This window comes from Fundulus heteroclitus, chromosome 22 (assembly GCF_011125445.2).
Source record: "Fundulus heteroclitus isolate FHET01 chromosome 22, MU-UCD_Fhet_4.1, whole genome shotgun sequence".
Taxonomy (NCBI): domain Eukaryota; kingdom Metazoa; phylum Chordata; class Actinopteri; order Cyprinodontiformes; family Fundulidae; genus Fundulus; species Fundulus heteroclitus.
The window spans coordinates 12371707-12385874 of NC_046382.1; the positions used below are offsets into that span (position 1 = coordinate 12371707).

The 14168-nt window shown below is 41.1% G+C and overlaps 1 protein-coding gene across 6 annotated transcripts in view; it reads left to right on the top strand.

The window, feature by feature from the left end:
• LOC105934839 (regulating synaptic membrane exocytosis protein 1) overlaps positions 1-14168 on the top strand; it is a 119338-nt gene continuing 105170 nt past the window's right edge. For all 6 annotated transcript variants that reach the window (XM_036125836.1, XM_036125837.1, XM_036125839.1 and 3 more), the window contains exons 1-2: positions 1-187; positions 4890-4964. In XM_036125836.1, the coding sequence (XP_035981729.1) occupies positions 27-187; positions 4890-4964 (236 nt within the window). In that variant the 5' untranslated portion in view covers positions 1-26. The remainder of the gene's footprint in view (positions 188-4889; positions 4965-14168) is intronic.

Genomic DNA, 14168 nt, shown 5'->3' on the forward strand with positions numbered 1-14168 from the left:
AGGTTGTGGTGTTGGTGGCAGGGAAGATGTTCGCCTCGGTGGGCCCTCGGGGCGGCCCGCGCCCACCCGCCGCTCCGGCCATCCCGGAACCGGACCTCAGCCATCTGACGGCGGAGGAGAGGGACATCATCATGGCTGTGCTGGCTCGGCAGCGGGAGGAGGAAGCCAAGGATGAGGCCATGTTAAAGTAAGGGAGGGAACAAAAAAAAAAAAAATCTGTGTGAGTGTGTTAATGTCATTCTGAAGAAGTCCACTACATCAGATCTCCACGGGATGGAAGGTTTCATTCGGGATGGAAGACTTCCACGCTGAATCTATCCACGCATGTGTGTGTGTGTGTGTGTGTGTGTGTGTGTGTGTTCTGCCGAAAACTCCACAGAGAACTCACTGACTCACAGGCTCTCATAGGCTGGAGCTCTGCGCAGGAGGAACCCTGCACGGGGCAGATGGATGCAATCAGGTTCCCGTACCTTTATCCAGCTCGTGAAATTGGCCCCAGTGAGTGCTGGGAAACATTCAACTTCACTTGCAGGTGTACAGCACGGCAGAGGCTGAGGGTCTGCATCTACTCCACGTTTTTTTTTTTTTTTCTTAAAAAAGAGGCAACATTTCTCATTTGTACTTCTTCTCCTTCCGAACAGCCTCAGTCAGGCCCGGAGTAATTGGGTAATACCTCCGCTTTGGATGCTGCGGGGTTGTTGCGGGAGGCTAAGTGAAGCCTGGCATGAAGAACAGTAAAAGTAAAATCTCCCCTCTGTTGGCTTTTATCTGTGCAGCATCCATCTCAACAGCTGCTGTTCTCAGCTCTGGGGTGCGGCTGAGCCTTTCTCAGCCTCATGCACCGTATGTAGGCCAGTGCTTTTGCAACAGACATCTCGCAAGCTGCCACAGAGACCGTCGGGCCTTTAGGCAGCCGTGGGAGAAGGTACCAGAGAGGTCTGATTTTTGAATAAGCGCACCGCTGCAAAATCCACGTAGAAAAGTACGCCGACTCGCAGTCGACGCGCGGAGCTGCAGCCGAAACCGCCTTCTCCTCCAGCGCCAGAAAATCCGGCTGACTGAAACACAGCCTCTCCTGCACAGTCGGCGTACGAGCTGCATGCATAGATGAGCAGATAGAAAGCTAGAACGAACCCACCTTAGTGAGGCGCTCCTCGAGCTCTACGTCCCTGTTCTATTTTAAGCCCAGTGTACGGACTGATGGCCCCGGCACTGGAACAGGAGATCGATTCATTGCATCTAAAGAAGGAAGTGTCCAAACACATAGCTCTCGCTCTAAGTAGCCGTGCATCATTGCCACTTCTGTGTTAAAGAAGCCACGCATGGAGTCGTGTCACAGTGTAGCAGCTGCAAATGAGGCAAGGCCGTCGGCACGTACATGTCCTAACCCCACATTAGCGCCGCCACTGCGTGCTGTCACCACTTTTTTTTTTTTTTTTTTTAGATGGAGATCGCGTCTGCATGTGTGATCGGAAACCGTGTCGGCATTGAAAGGATGCGCTGGTTGGCTAACGTATGTGTGCTGAACACACTGGCTTGTACGGTAGCGTGGGCTGTGATGCAGAGAGGCAGAGTTTACACTACACTCGGCCAGTTGCTATTACATAAAATGCAGGGCTAGCTTACTATAGGGGATTTCGGCTAGGTCACAGAATAGAAATTGCTGCGTGTGGACGTGAGCGTTTTTCTGTTGCTAATTGTCGTGCAGTCAGATAAAGATGAGCCTTAAAAAGACGCCGTAGTTGATCTTGTACTGTACATTGCTACTTTGAAGGGGATGGTTTGGTGAGGAATCTGTCCGGGTCAGCCACACGCCCGGCAGAGTTGAGACACCATGCTCACTCTTTGCTACCCAGACAAGATAAAGGTCAGATCGAGCTGATAGGATAACCTAGGGAAGGATCTTAAATGGTTCTGCCAGCCTTACTTTCAGACCTAACCTGGACTGGGAGCTTCACCTGGGTTCTTTGATGTTAACCCACACACCATGGTGATGGTCTTTCCTAGATTGAGGGGGATCTCAGGTTGTCTATAGTCTCGCTGCCTCACTCCGGGACCCTGCACAAATGCCATCTACGTCTTTCACTGCCTGACAATGAACCCTTCTTGTATCATGGTAGGCTTTTTGCCTACTTTAGTCTTTAGTCTGGGCCAAGCGACTCACCAAACACACCTCTTCCAACATCTGGCTGCTTGTGTAGGTCAGACGCAGACCCCCTTCAGTCTTTCCGCTGTTGAGGTTATGGTTTGCACAGCTGTTACTAAAATCTGGCAAATCTATGGTGACAGTCTTAAGCAGCTTCTACTCTACAGCGGACGTTGAGAATAAAGACCACTGCGGAGTTGGCACAGTCCTAGGTCTCTACGTGCCTGTCAGTGGATCAGGGTTCTGGTTGGCTTTGCATCTCTCCATCTCTGTCCCGTGCTGCTGGTGGAAGGCGACAGTTTTTGATATGGCCTCTATGGCTCACAGCCCAGGACGGCATGGTGTCAGGGGCGGAACAAGTGCTTGCAAAAAAAAAAAAAAAGAAGAAAAAGTAAATGTTTTGCTTATTTACATCTTGACAGGGGAGTACCCAGTCCCTTATTCTGTACAAAATGAAACTACTAACAGAAAAAAAACCTTATGGCTTTACATCTCGGGTGTTTTAGTAAAGTTTGTATTTGCTTCTGGATTCTGATTTGTTGCTAAATTAAAAACAGGACTGCATTTTATCAGCTGGCCCGACCTGAAGTAAATAATTCCACTCCGAGCAGAGATTATTTCGTCCCTATTTCAAGATTTCTGAAACTTTTATACTATTTGTCAAATCAGAAAAAGTCTAATCTCATTCCCGTGACCCTAATATTAAAAGCATTACATCGCACCACCATGAAGGGGCTTGCTCAACGTGGCATTCATGCCAGAACCAACCACTGCTTTTGGAACTTGGGTGTATCTGGGTAACTATAGTGTGGAGGCTCTTTAACCAAGAGCCTCTTTCTGCTTTTAGCCCTACACTGGGCATTAAATATGGGTCTTAAACCACAAGCATTGTTTTGCCATCTTTATGATGCCTGCCATAGCTGTCTCTGTAAGAAGCTGTGTACATGGCGTGGCATACTTCACTTGCATATTTTTTTTATGTTTGTGGATTTCCGAATATCCAAAAAGTTGATGTATACAACCATGCAAGGGGTTGATAGCATCCATTTCAAAATGGCATTGAACATTGCGTTGAACTAAACCATCTCTTATGTTACCATACCTTCTGTTAGTCTCTTTATGTGTGACCCGTTTGCTTCATTTAGAGCATTTTGAAGTGATACATTTGTGCTGACTCACCAAAGAATAATGCGCAAACTCTCAACACTCATTCCTGTATTTTGGTGGATGGATACGAAGTACCGGCCCGGTGCAGTTAGTGTCAGTTACTGTTAATACACACATCCTTGTGAGAACCAGAGCTGTTTTATTGGTGGCACCAGGAGTATTCCTGCACATTTAATGACTACTCATGAATGAACCAGCATAACTTACCTGTAATCAGGAGTTCATTCGCTCTGTATAAAACTCCCTGAGCAGGATCCTTTGGTACGTCTAAAGTTGCTCAAACAGTTTCATAATGACTTAGTGGGTATACCCTCAGTGCTGACAATAAAAAGACACGTCTTCTGTTTTAGACAGCGTGGGTGTTGGCAGGGAAATCTCTCCTGAGTTCCCTCTGTGATCAGACTAATCAGAGCCCGCTGCTCATGTTTATTGATGAGATAGTTTTGAATCACATTGCGAATGTGTCAGTGGACATATTGGGATCGTGCAATTGTTGTCCAAGGCCTGTCGGCGACACCTGCAAGTGTTCCGGCGTTGCAATAGGATCAAAGGGAGTTGGTTTTGTTTGCTTTTTCACACGACAGCTTACAAGGAACGGACGACACGATCCAAAACACCATCACCGATCAACCCCCGATCAAAGTTTTGTGGAAAAAAACTCAGAAGAGTCAGATTTGCAGTCTGTGCATAGTGATGTTGAACAGGTAAAAGGTAAAAAGACTTGTTGTTCTGAACTTAGAAAGGTTCATGTTGCTTATAGGCAGAAAAAAGACGTAATGTACAAAGTGTAAAAGACAGGAGGCCCTCTGATGTCTATAAATAACAATGAAAGACGAAAGAGCTGTGTTATTAGCAACGTAGAAAATACATCTTATACAGCGTGGAAAAAACAGCTATGTAAAAAGTATGTATGGATGTATGAATGTGATTGAAAAGCTATGGTGGTAAGGCTGATAGAGAAACAGCCATTTCTGGCAGAAAGTGTAAAAGACGCCTAAAGGACCGCTTCCACTGATGTCTGAAAACTGTTTCAAAATAAAGGTCTCCAACAATATAGAAAAAAGGCTTCTTGTGAAACAAAGCAAAAAATGATGTCTGCATTAGTAAATGTGGTAAAAAAGTTGAAGTGGATAAGCTGTTTTATTAGCAACATAGGAAAAAAAACCATTGTGCATACATAGAAAAACAATTCCTTCCAGGAAAGGCTGTTGAAGAGTGGAATGTGAGAAACTGGCATTAACCGCATAGTGAAGAGATTTTGCTTATACAGAGGAAAATTCAGATTATGTTGAGACGTAGTGATGAAAAAAAAAGAACTGAAATAAACCTGGATAGACTCATCACACAATCATTCAGAGGACCAGTAATGTAATACTGTAGTTGGACTAATACGGGCATAGAAAGTTGCCTCTGGTTCTCAAAAAAGCTTTAACAGACAATTAATGACAACGAGAAAAACCTGCCCTGTAGTTTGTGTTGAGCTTAAATCCTTCACCATTGTTGTTTATCTTTCGTTAAAAGGACCAAAAGTTACACCGCCGCCCTGACCGTATTTCCCAAAACTTGTGTGTTTCAGAGAAGAGAAGCCGATTCAAGCGAGGACCGTGAACCTGGTAGGACAGAAGAAACCTCCACCGCAAAATGACGTCAGGTGAGTGGCAGAACCTCATCAGCTGGCCACTTTGTACCCACTCAGGTGATGCTTGGCTGTGAAATCCACTTTATACCTCAGGTGAATGGAACATGAGGCCTGTGTGTTTGGTATAAGTACATGCACCTCTAGTTTTTTGCTGAAGCTGCTGACAAAGATCCTCTGAAAGCTGCTCTTCTTCCAACCATCTGATTGGCTTCTCCTATTCTGAGTACTTCCCTGTTCAAGTCGCTGTCTGTCATCTGTTAGACAGCAGCTACAGGACCCCTCTTGCTGAGTTGGACACGGTCAGTGTAGTGAGTCTAGTGCTGGTCCTGCTGAGTCATCAACACCAAGCCAATGCCTTCCTGTAAAGTAGCTGGGTTGAGATCTGGGCTTTCTGTAAGTTTTTCACGAAAGAACAGAAAGAGCTTTGGTCAAGTGTTGGATTACTATGACTGGTATTCCTGGAAACTTGTTTCACATCCGGTTTTAGGGCTGTTCCAAAATTCTCTGAAGATCCGTTGAGTGTTGGGTTGTAAACAGACTAAGTTAAGCGTAGTAGGCTGTTGAAAGAAACCACATCAAAGTATTGACGGGTTCTGTTAAGGAGTGTATCTATGAACCTACGAAGCATTTTTATGTTCTACCTTCTGGTCATGGTTTAGTAATACTACATAACTGGTGAGTCGCTGTGTTTCCATTAATGTTTTTTATGCACATTTTAAAGTATCACATTCGCAAAGGTTTCACTTTCACTTGAGTTTTTTTTTGTTTTGTTTGCCTTGCCGAAAGAAATTAATGCAAAAAATGGGAGATGGAAACACATTTGTGAAATAAGTTCTGATGTGCTGAATATTTTCCTCACATGACTGATCAACTGTTTCCGCTGGCCTCCTGGATTTTCCCATAATGCCCAAAAACACGGCTGGAAGCAATGGCAGTGATTCTCCTGTCCACGGACAGCATGTAACATCGGCAATTCTAGTAGACATGACAGAGCAACTGAAACTTGCACGATAGCAACAAATTCCGGAAAACCTCTAAATTTCTTGCAATTTTTAGGTTGCTAGTTTGAAATATCTACTTCCTGTTTATTACAGCCATGCGTAATGTCATCATCTGATGAAATTCTGATTAGCATAACCTGGTTAATTAGCTCCAAGGCAGTAGATGGAAACACGCCTAATTTTCATTCTTTCTTCTTTTTTTTGCCGTCATTTAAAAAGTTTGTTTAAAATTCACATGACAATTGGATGGAAACGTAGCAAACGAAGAAACATTTCCACTGTTTCTATCCACAATTTTTACATTTTAAATGCTGGTAAGACCTGTGCCAGCTTTCTGTTCCTCACATACACATGAATAGTCGTTCTTATTTCACCATTCCAACCATATTGATTGCCTGGGGATCTCAAAGGTATACATACCTCGTGATAAAAAAACAAACAACTGCTTATGCTTTCCACTTACAGTACTTTTTAACCACTGGCGCCTCCAGAAGTTTTCGAAAAGTTGATAAGAATGGGGTCACTGATCATTTTGGGCCAGCAAAGCAAAATCTAAAGGCCATGACAGAATTTAAGGAGTTATTTTAAAAAAAATATATAGGGACTGTCTATGTGAATTAGCTAAAAGCTATATTGTGGCACGACTTGACATGAATGTTTATGTTTTATGGCACTAGGAGCCGTTATCTGACAGGGAACAGGGTTAAGACAGAGGAGGAATACATGCGGCAAAAGTCCACGTCCTGGGACTTGAACCTGGGACTGGCACATCGACTACTGAGTCATTCGAACATTGGTCGCTCTACCCCTGTGCCACTGCTCCTCCCCATGTTAAAGTTTTAAATTGTCCCTTTATAAATCAAGTCAAAGTTTCTCAAATGAAGTCAAAACCCTAGGATTCCTCAGGGCCACAGCGTTGAAAAAAGAAAGGATCAGCTTTCCACGTGTGTAACGTTTTTTTGTAGCGCATCATGAAAAATCTACTCATGCTTTCTACTTACTGTACTTCCTATGTGGCAATGTGGCTCGCCGCCCAGGGCGCCATCCTTTCTGGGGACAGTAAAAGTATTAAAACACATTTTTATAAAAGCTATTTCAACTGTAAACGAACAAGTATGAATTGCATTATTCACTTGTCAAGTCTACAAGGAGTCGTAGCCTGCCTGTTTTGTGCTCCGTGTAGATCCTGTAAGAACACACAGCCGTGTGTCACGGCTAAATAGTGAGCCTGGAGCTGGTATTGATTTAAAGTTCACAATTAGAACCTAAGCTCAACTTTCCCGTTCATCTGTCAGCTTTCCTAATAACATTACACTTCAGCTTTGAGGTTAGGCCTTCTCTGAAATAAAGCCTCCATCTTTGTTCCAATTAGTCGAGATGGATGCTCGATGTTTTGGTTAGAAGCAATTATTTATTAGGGAACCACTCAGTGATACTCTGTCCTTTACCACTGTGTGTGCACTCTTACGTTAACACAGTTTTTATATCAGTGGTCAGAAATAGAAACTTGATTTGCCAGAGATGCTTGACTCTGATCCTGTTGTTTTGTCCTTTGATGCTGGTCTGTTTGAAGACTCCTGGCTCTTCCAGCTCATCTGTGAATTAAAATGCACGTATCTTTGCATTTTCTTGAAGTGACTCTTATAGCTAGAAAGGAACTTTTTCTACTACTGAATAACAAAGGGTGACAGTTTTATTTATTTTTTATTTTGTTTGAGCTATATGACATTAATGCATAGTTTTAAAAAAAGATATATATTACAGGATAAATTAGATGGTACACATCTTTTTCCTAGTTAATCTCATCATATGGATTATATTTATTTGCTTACGAAAGCTTTCCTGAAAACATTTGCCATGTTTCAACAAACAGTTCAACAAACTGCTGCAGCCTTCAGGTTATAGTGTTTGTGCATGAGATCTTATGCTTATTAGTGTTATGTAGTGTCCTACAAAATTACAAATCACACCTGATAACGATGCGCAACAACCCTTTAAATTACTTTATCACCTTTTTTCAGAAGGATAATGTCATCCTGAAAATTAATTTCAGAAAAAAAACACATTTGAGTGCTTTAATTTAGAGGTGGTCAACTTTCATAGCGGCTTTAAAAACATTTTCTTCAAAATTGGAAAGACTAGAGATTGTGCCTTTCCAAGTTAGGCAGACGTGTGTTGATCTTTATAAACCAGGAAACACAAAGATTTTGATCTGATATAATTGAAAAGTTAATTTCTTACAGTAATTCAATTAAAAAATTGAAACTTATATAATAAGTACAGTGGGTGCACCCAGGCTGACATATTTTGAGTATTTTTGTCCGATAATTTTGATGATTATAGCTTAATCAGAAAGTTATTATATAGGACCAATACAAACAGATGTTTTATACACATGTATTTTATAGTATTTATTTAATTATTTATTTATTTTTATTCATTTATTTTTTATTTTTTTATTTTTTTTGCTTGTAAATAGCTTTATTGTGATTCCTGCAGGGAGAATTTCAAATTATATGGACATTACAATGGGAGAGTAAAGGAAGAACAAGAAGTGAGAGAGAAAGAAAAAAAAGAGTAGAGGTGAAAGAAAGAAGAGATAAAAGGGAGAGAATGATAAAACCTTCTCCGTCTGCTCCATCACCTGGAAAGAGAGATGCAAAAAGAACAGCACAGCCAACAGACATAAAGCAACAGATACAATCGAATAACACCTAGATGCCATTGCTAAATCATATATATTATTATGTAAGCTGACATGTGTAATGTGATATCTGAAAAAAGAAAGTGAAAGAACATAAATAAATAAATAAATTATAAGCTTACTGTATATAAGTCTGTTATAGTATTTAAATAAAGCATTTGTTTTTGAGCAGTTGAGCCAGAAATTACTCACAACCCTGACAGATTTAGATTGAACATAATCTTTGGATTAAAAAAAAAAAAAATCTTTTGGTTTGACCAGCATGTTTCTTATCATTGAGAGTTCTGTTAAAGCAAGAGTGCGATTTTTTTTTAAATTTCCCAAAGTTACTTTTTGAATAACTGCGCATGTGCAAGACCGTCTTGCCAGACTCTGCCGCTCTTCAGGGGGATTGTGTGAATTTTCCCCCCCAAATCCACTCTGGTCTTATTTATTTCTACTGAGGACTTCCTCTTCTTCTCATAAACATGAACGTGGTTCGCGTCTTGTGACTCCTAGCCACGCTCAAAGTCTACGGTGAAAGCAGTGGAGCTACACTGAACGCCTAACCGCTAAGCTAATTGCTAACCTAGCCTCTAAGCTAACCAGATACATGAACACTAGAAGTGCACATGCACAGCCAGCAAGCGGAAACCAACAAGGAAAGACCACAAACACTAGTGTTACGTGAGCGCGTCAGAATGATTGCCATGTGGGACAACCAATAGATAAGGTGATACCCCCAGAACTTGAGGGACAGAGGAGGGTAAGAGAGCAGGACCAAAACTCTGACAAATCTCTGCCCTTCGGACTGAAACTGGTTCACGAAATTGGTTAGAGTTTTAACAGGGCTGCAGCTTCCACAGAGAACAATTCTAACCTCTTTTTTGTGATTAAATAATGTATTAAATGCTTTCAGGATGGAAGGATGATTTTACCCAGTATCACAAAAAGTATTTCTGAACAGGATTACCAACTATAGCCTTAATGTTTCGGTGTCACCCAGCTAGAATGGGTTTGAAATGAACTTTTATTTTAGCCACGAGAGATCTCGCATTAACAGCTCATAATTCAAATTCAAAGGAATCAAATGCTATATCTACTCAATCTATTTATGTTTCTTCAGAGTCATTTTAGAAGGTGATGGCTGTAGCGGTCTGTTTCACAGACATTGTCGAATATTTGGCTCACTTTGCAAAAAAAGTAGAAAAATAGCATGAAATGAATTGATTATGTGTTGCATGAGTTGTACTAGTGTGCAAAGATATAGTTGGCATGTCAGTCGTTTCAAGTTAAGCTGGTTCAGAGCTATGTCTGAAGAACGCCTGACACAGTCGCTCGCAAGCTAACAGCTTTGCAGTTGTCGTCACTGTCTGAAACTCCTGCTTTAGAGCTTGTAAGAAGACACAGGTCTTTGTCTATCACACGGAGATAGCTTGGCTTCAGGAGGGAGGATGTTGGACAAGCCAGCCCGGTCCGGCAACTACTGTATGTGAGATAGTGGTTACCATGAAATACAGCGGCACAAAGCACCAGTTTCATCTTCCCAGAACAAATCACTGGAATGAGCGGAGACAATGTTACTGTTTGCAGACAATCCGCTCTCCAGACTAACACACAGGTGAGGTTAAAATGCAATAATGACTTGTACAATAATACACAGAGATTTGATGTTATTCACAACAAGACAACTTGATGTTATGTCTGAAAAGGGGTAGGAAGAAGCATTATCTTTTTAAATCCTTCCCCAGTACCTCAAAATCAAAACTGTCCTTGTCTCAACATGTCGATGGATCCGTCGGTAGCCCCTGGGCTTTACGCTTGTGTTGAAACATTCAGTGTTCAGCGACAAAATAGGTTCACTATGAAGTTACAAGTTGCTAGTTATATTATTTTTCTACACATACATACAATGAATGCACACACTGTAAATAACACAGTGTACACGTACATATCATACAACAGATGTGAAGACATGACCATGAATAAGTCAGGCCCTCGTGAAAGAAATACGATTTTAGTGAAATATCTTTAAATCTTTTTTTTTTTAACCCTGGGTGTCTCTCTGCTCTGAGACCTTTCCACAGTTTCACTGCTCAGATAGTAAGACAAAAAATGTCATGGCTGAGATTCCAAAGATTTGATTTACTTCTGAGATCATGGCCTCCATCTCTGTCTGAAAACAGTTTCTGTATATTTACAGCCAACAGGCTGTGTCATACTTTCTACAACATTCGTGCACTTTTATGTTTCACCAGATCTACAAACTTTAAGGAATTTAATTTATAAAATAGAATATTTGCATGTTCACCATAGCCAGCATCATAATTAATTCTTATGGCTCTTTTCGGGAGTTTCTATAATGGTTCAAGTGTTGACTTTTTTATAGATTGCTCCTAACTTCTACACGGTACTCCTGATGTGTTATATAAAGTAACACAATATTATTGACTGTGCTGTTTTTTTCCCCTTTTCATCCCTTTGAGTGGTATCGTTAAAACTTTGGTCCAACAAGAACTGTTTTTAGATGAGATTTTTTTTTTAAATCAATGATGTCCTGAATGATGTCCAATTTTCATCAAAATCTGGAAATAAAGTTTTTTTCTTTCATAATTTCACCAGCGTTTACTATAAAAAAGTTGTTATTAAAAAACATAAGTAAATAATTTTCAGCTGTTTCATCGGGAAGATAAAGCTTGGTACTAAATAAAGAACATGACGTTTGGCTGAATAAAAGGGACTGTTACAAATCAATTTGCTAACCACTAAAAAAATACTAAATAATCAGCAAAGATCATTTAGTGAATGTATATCGCAATATGTGAAAATGTTTTTGAAATTTAGAGATGTTTTTAAATTGATTTTTGATCAGAATGTTTTGCAGGTTTTCTTGTAAATTAAGGAAAGTAAATTATCCCAGACGTTTAGCTTTTAAAACAGAGATACTAGATGTGTTCATTTGTTTTATCTACATATAAATATATCTATATCTATACATATATACATATACCTTTGCTAACAATCCTGCTGAGAGAAGCTACTTTTTTTTTTTAATAAACACAGGCGCTTTACAAAGTCAACTCAGTTGAATCGCCCAAACAGGTTGGTTACATTGATTTCTATCTAAGGAAACCCAGCAGATGGCATTGAGTCATTGATTTTCAACATTCACTCCTCCTGGATGAGTGTGTGGCCACAGTGGACAGTCGCTTGTATTGTGTTGTTGACTCTGCAGCAATCCCTCATACCGAGCATGCATGTGGCGACAGTAGAGAGGAAAACTCCAGCAGAACCAGGCTCATTGTGAATGGCCATCTGCCAAGTCGGCAGAGCAGAGACACAAAGGGAGCTCAGAAGCACTGATCTAGGAGTGCTTTCTATGTTAGAGAAAAGAAAAAGGGCAATGGCAGTACTAGCTCCAATAGCTCCAATCAGAAACACTGTGAAGCAAATAAGCTCTACGGCACTTTTCAGGTGTAGAGGATGAACGAGAGCACTAATAGTAAGTCCTAGTAAAAGCTCAGCCAGTAGCTATGTCTATGAATAAACCAGGGCTAAAACACTGAAAGAAAGAGGAAACTGTATCATCTATATGAAAACACGCAGTTGTTGGCAGCAGATGTTATCACAGCAAAACAGAACACCAGGCCAGATGTAGCTACTACGAGAAAAAAAGGAGACACCATGAAGTTAAAAGCTGAAATAACAGCAAACAATACAAAATTGGAGAGTAGTAGGAAAAGGTAGCAGAGTGAGGGAAAGTGTTCTTTATGTCCTACAGCAGGCTAAGCCTATAGCAGCATAACTACAGATATAGCACGGGATAATCTAAACCCCTTTAACTATAAGCTTTCAGTCATATGTAGTGCCTTTTCATATTTCTTATAAACATACATCAGGAAGAGATCAAGTATGTTGCATCTCAACGCGTATTACTGAAGGTCTGGTAATGATTCACAGGCGAGCTTCCTAACGTCTAAGAGATAATGTGGGAAGCAAAAACCTGGATGCCGATAGTCCTTTCCTGCCAAGCGTTTGTCCAGCTGATCGGCACAGTACAGACAGAAGCAGACCTCTTTTGATCTGTTGACTAAGCCGTTGGTAGCCCAAGAGGACCATGAGAGAACACGGCTTGTTTTAAACTTCACCCCTCTGTACTTTTCGGACTTAATCTCAGTGGGTTTCAACTTTTAATAGGAGCAAAACTTCTGGAAGTTTGTCAGTGTGTAGGAGAGCGTGCGTTACTTTAGCCGCGGCCAATCTCCATGCAAAGGCTTTGAAAGACATATTTTAATTGACTGACTGCAGTCTTAATAATTACCCTGTTTATATCAAAGGAGCTTTTCTGAAACGTTCTTTTTTTTTTTTTTTGAAGCTCAAACAATATAAGCCACTGCATTCAGAAACAAAAAAGAAAAATCCTTTTAGCAGGATGTTGACAATCCTGCTCTGGTTATGTCTAAAAAAACATTGCAGCAACCCTGATGATCAGTTAACATGTCCTCCTTCCTTCTGAGCTCATGTAAGGGCAGCGTGGTTGTACTGCAGCGGAAGGTTCAACAAACGTGATTTGCCAGGTGTCTCCTGATAGCAGGGTACCATGGCGACGGCCCAGCGGCCCTGTAGTAACCTCGGCGAGCCTTGGGATTGGCGAGGAGTCACTTCCTCCCTTCCTTCAGGAATTGGCTGCGATCCTGGCCTTCCCACGAGTTTCGGCTCCAGCTGGTATCTGGAAGACACTTGACCAAACTCTCCGTTTGTACTTCTAAAGGGTTTGAGTTCCATCGTTGGTTACTGGAAAATATACAAATTAGGTTTTACATATTGTAATTTTTTTTTTTACGCCAGCATTTTCCTACTGAGGAGAACGCAATAGCTTTGATTCTAAATTATATTGTCATCTAATTATACATTCATTTAAGCATTGTTGTCTATCAGCTATAGCCTCATCACAGAATCTGCAGGCGGGTTTGTTCACATTACTGAATTGCACTTAAAATTCCACCTGCAATCTCATTACACTGTCGTCAGCTGTATGCCATGAAATTTCGTTCTGTGTGCACTCTGTACACACAAAATGACAATAAAGTTGTTTAAGTAAAATGTTGCGTGTTAACTGTGAGAAGCAGGGAATTGTTTATACAACTGCTCCTGGGAGGTTGGACCTTGGATGATCCTACTTTGTGCCTTCCAGATGAAGCAGTCTGTCGCTGAAGGAGCTTCCCAGTGAGGTTATCATGTCCTGTAGGGGGGTGAAAGATGCCCACCTTTGATGATGATGTCTTGGCCGGCAGCCACCTGTCAGCTCCCACTGCTCTGGGTCAATGAGGCGTCCCAGGAGACAACTGGACTCCTAGATCAGTTTGCCACCTTTCTTCCTCTCAGCTGTTTAATAAGCCCCTAATCTGTGACAAAATGTTGTTACCACAACAGAGTAAAACGGAGCTTCCTGCATTTCAAAATCTGCTTTCACCTTTTCTATAATTACTATTATTTTTTTTTAGTTCAGTCCAGTTTTTTGTTCTTCAAATT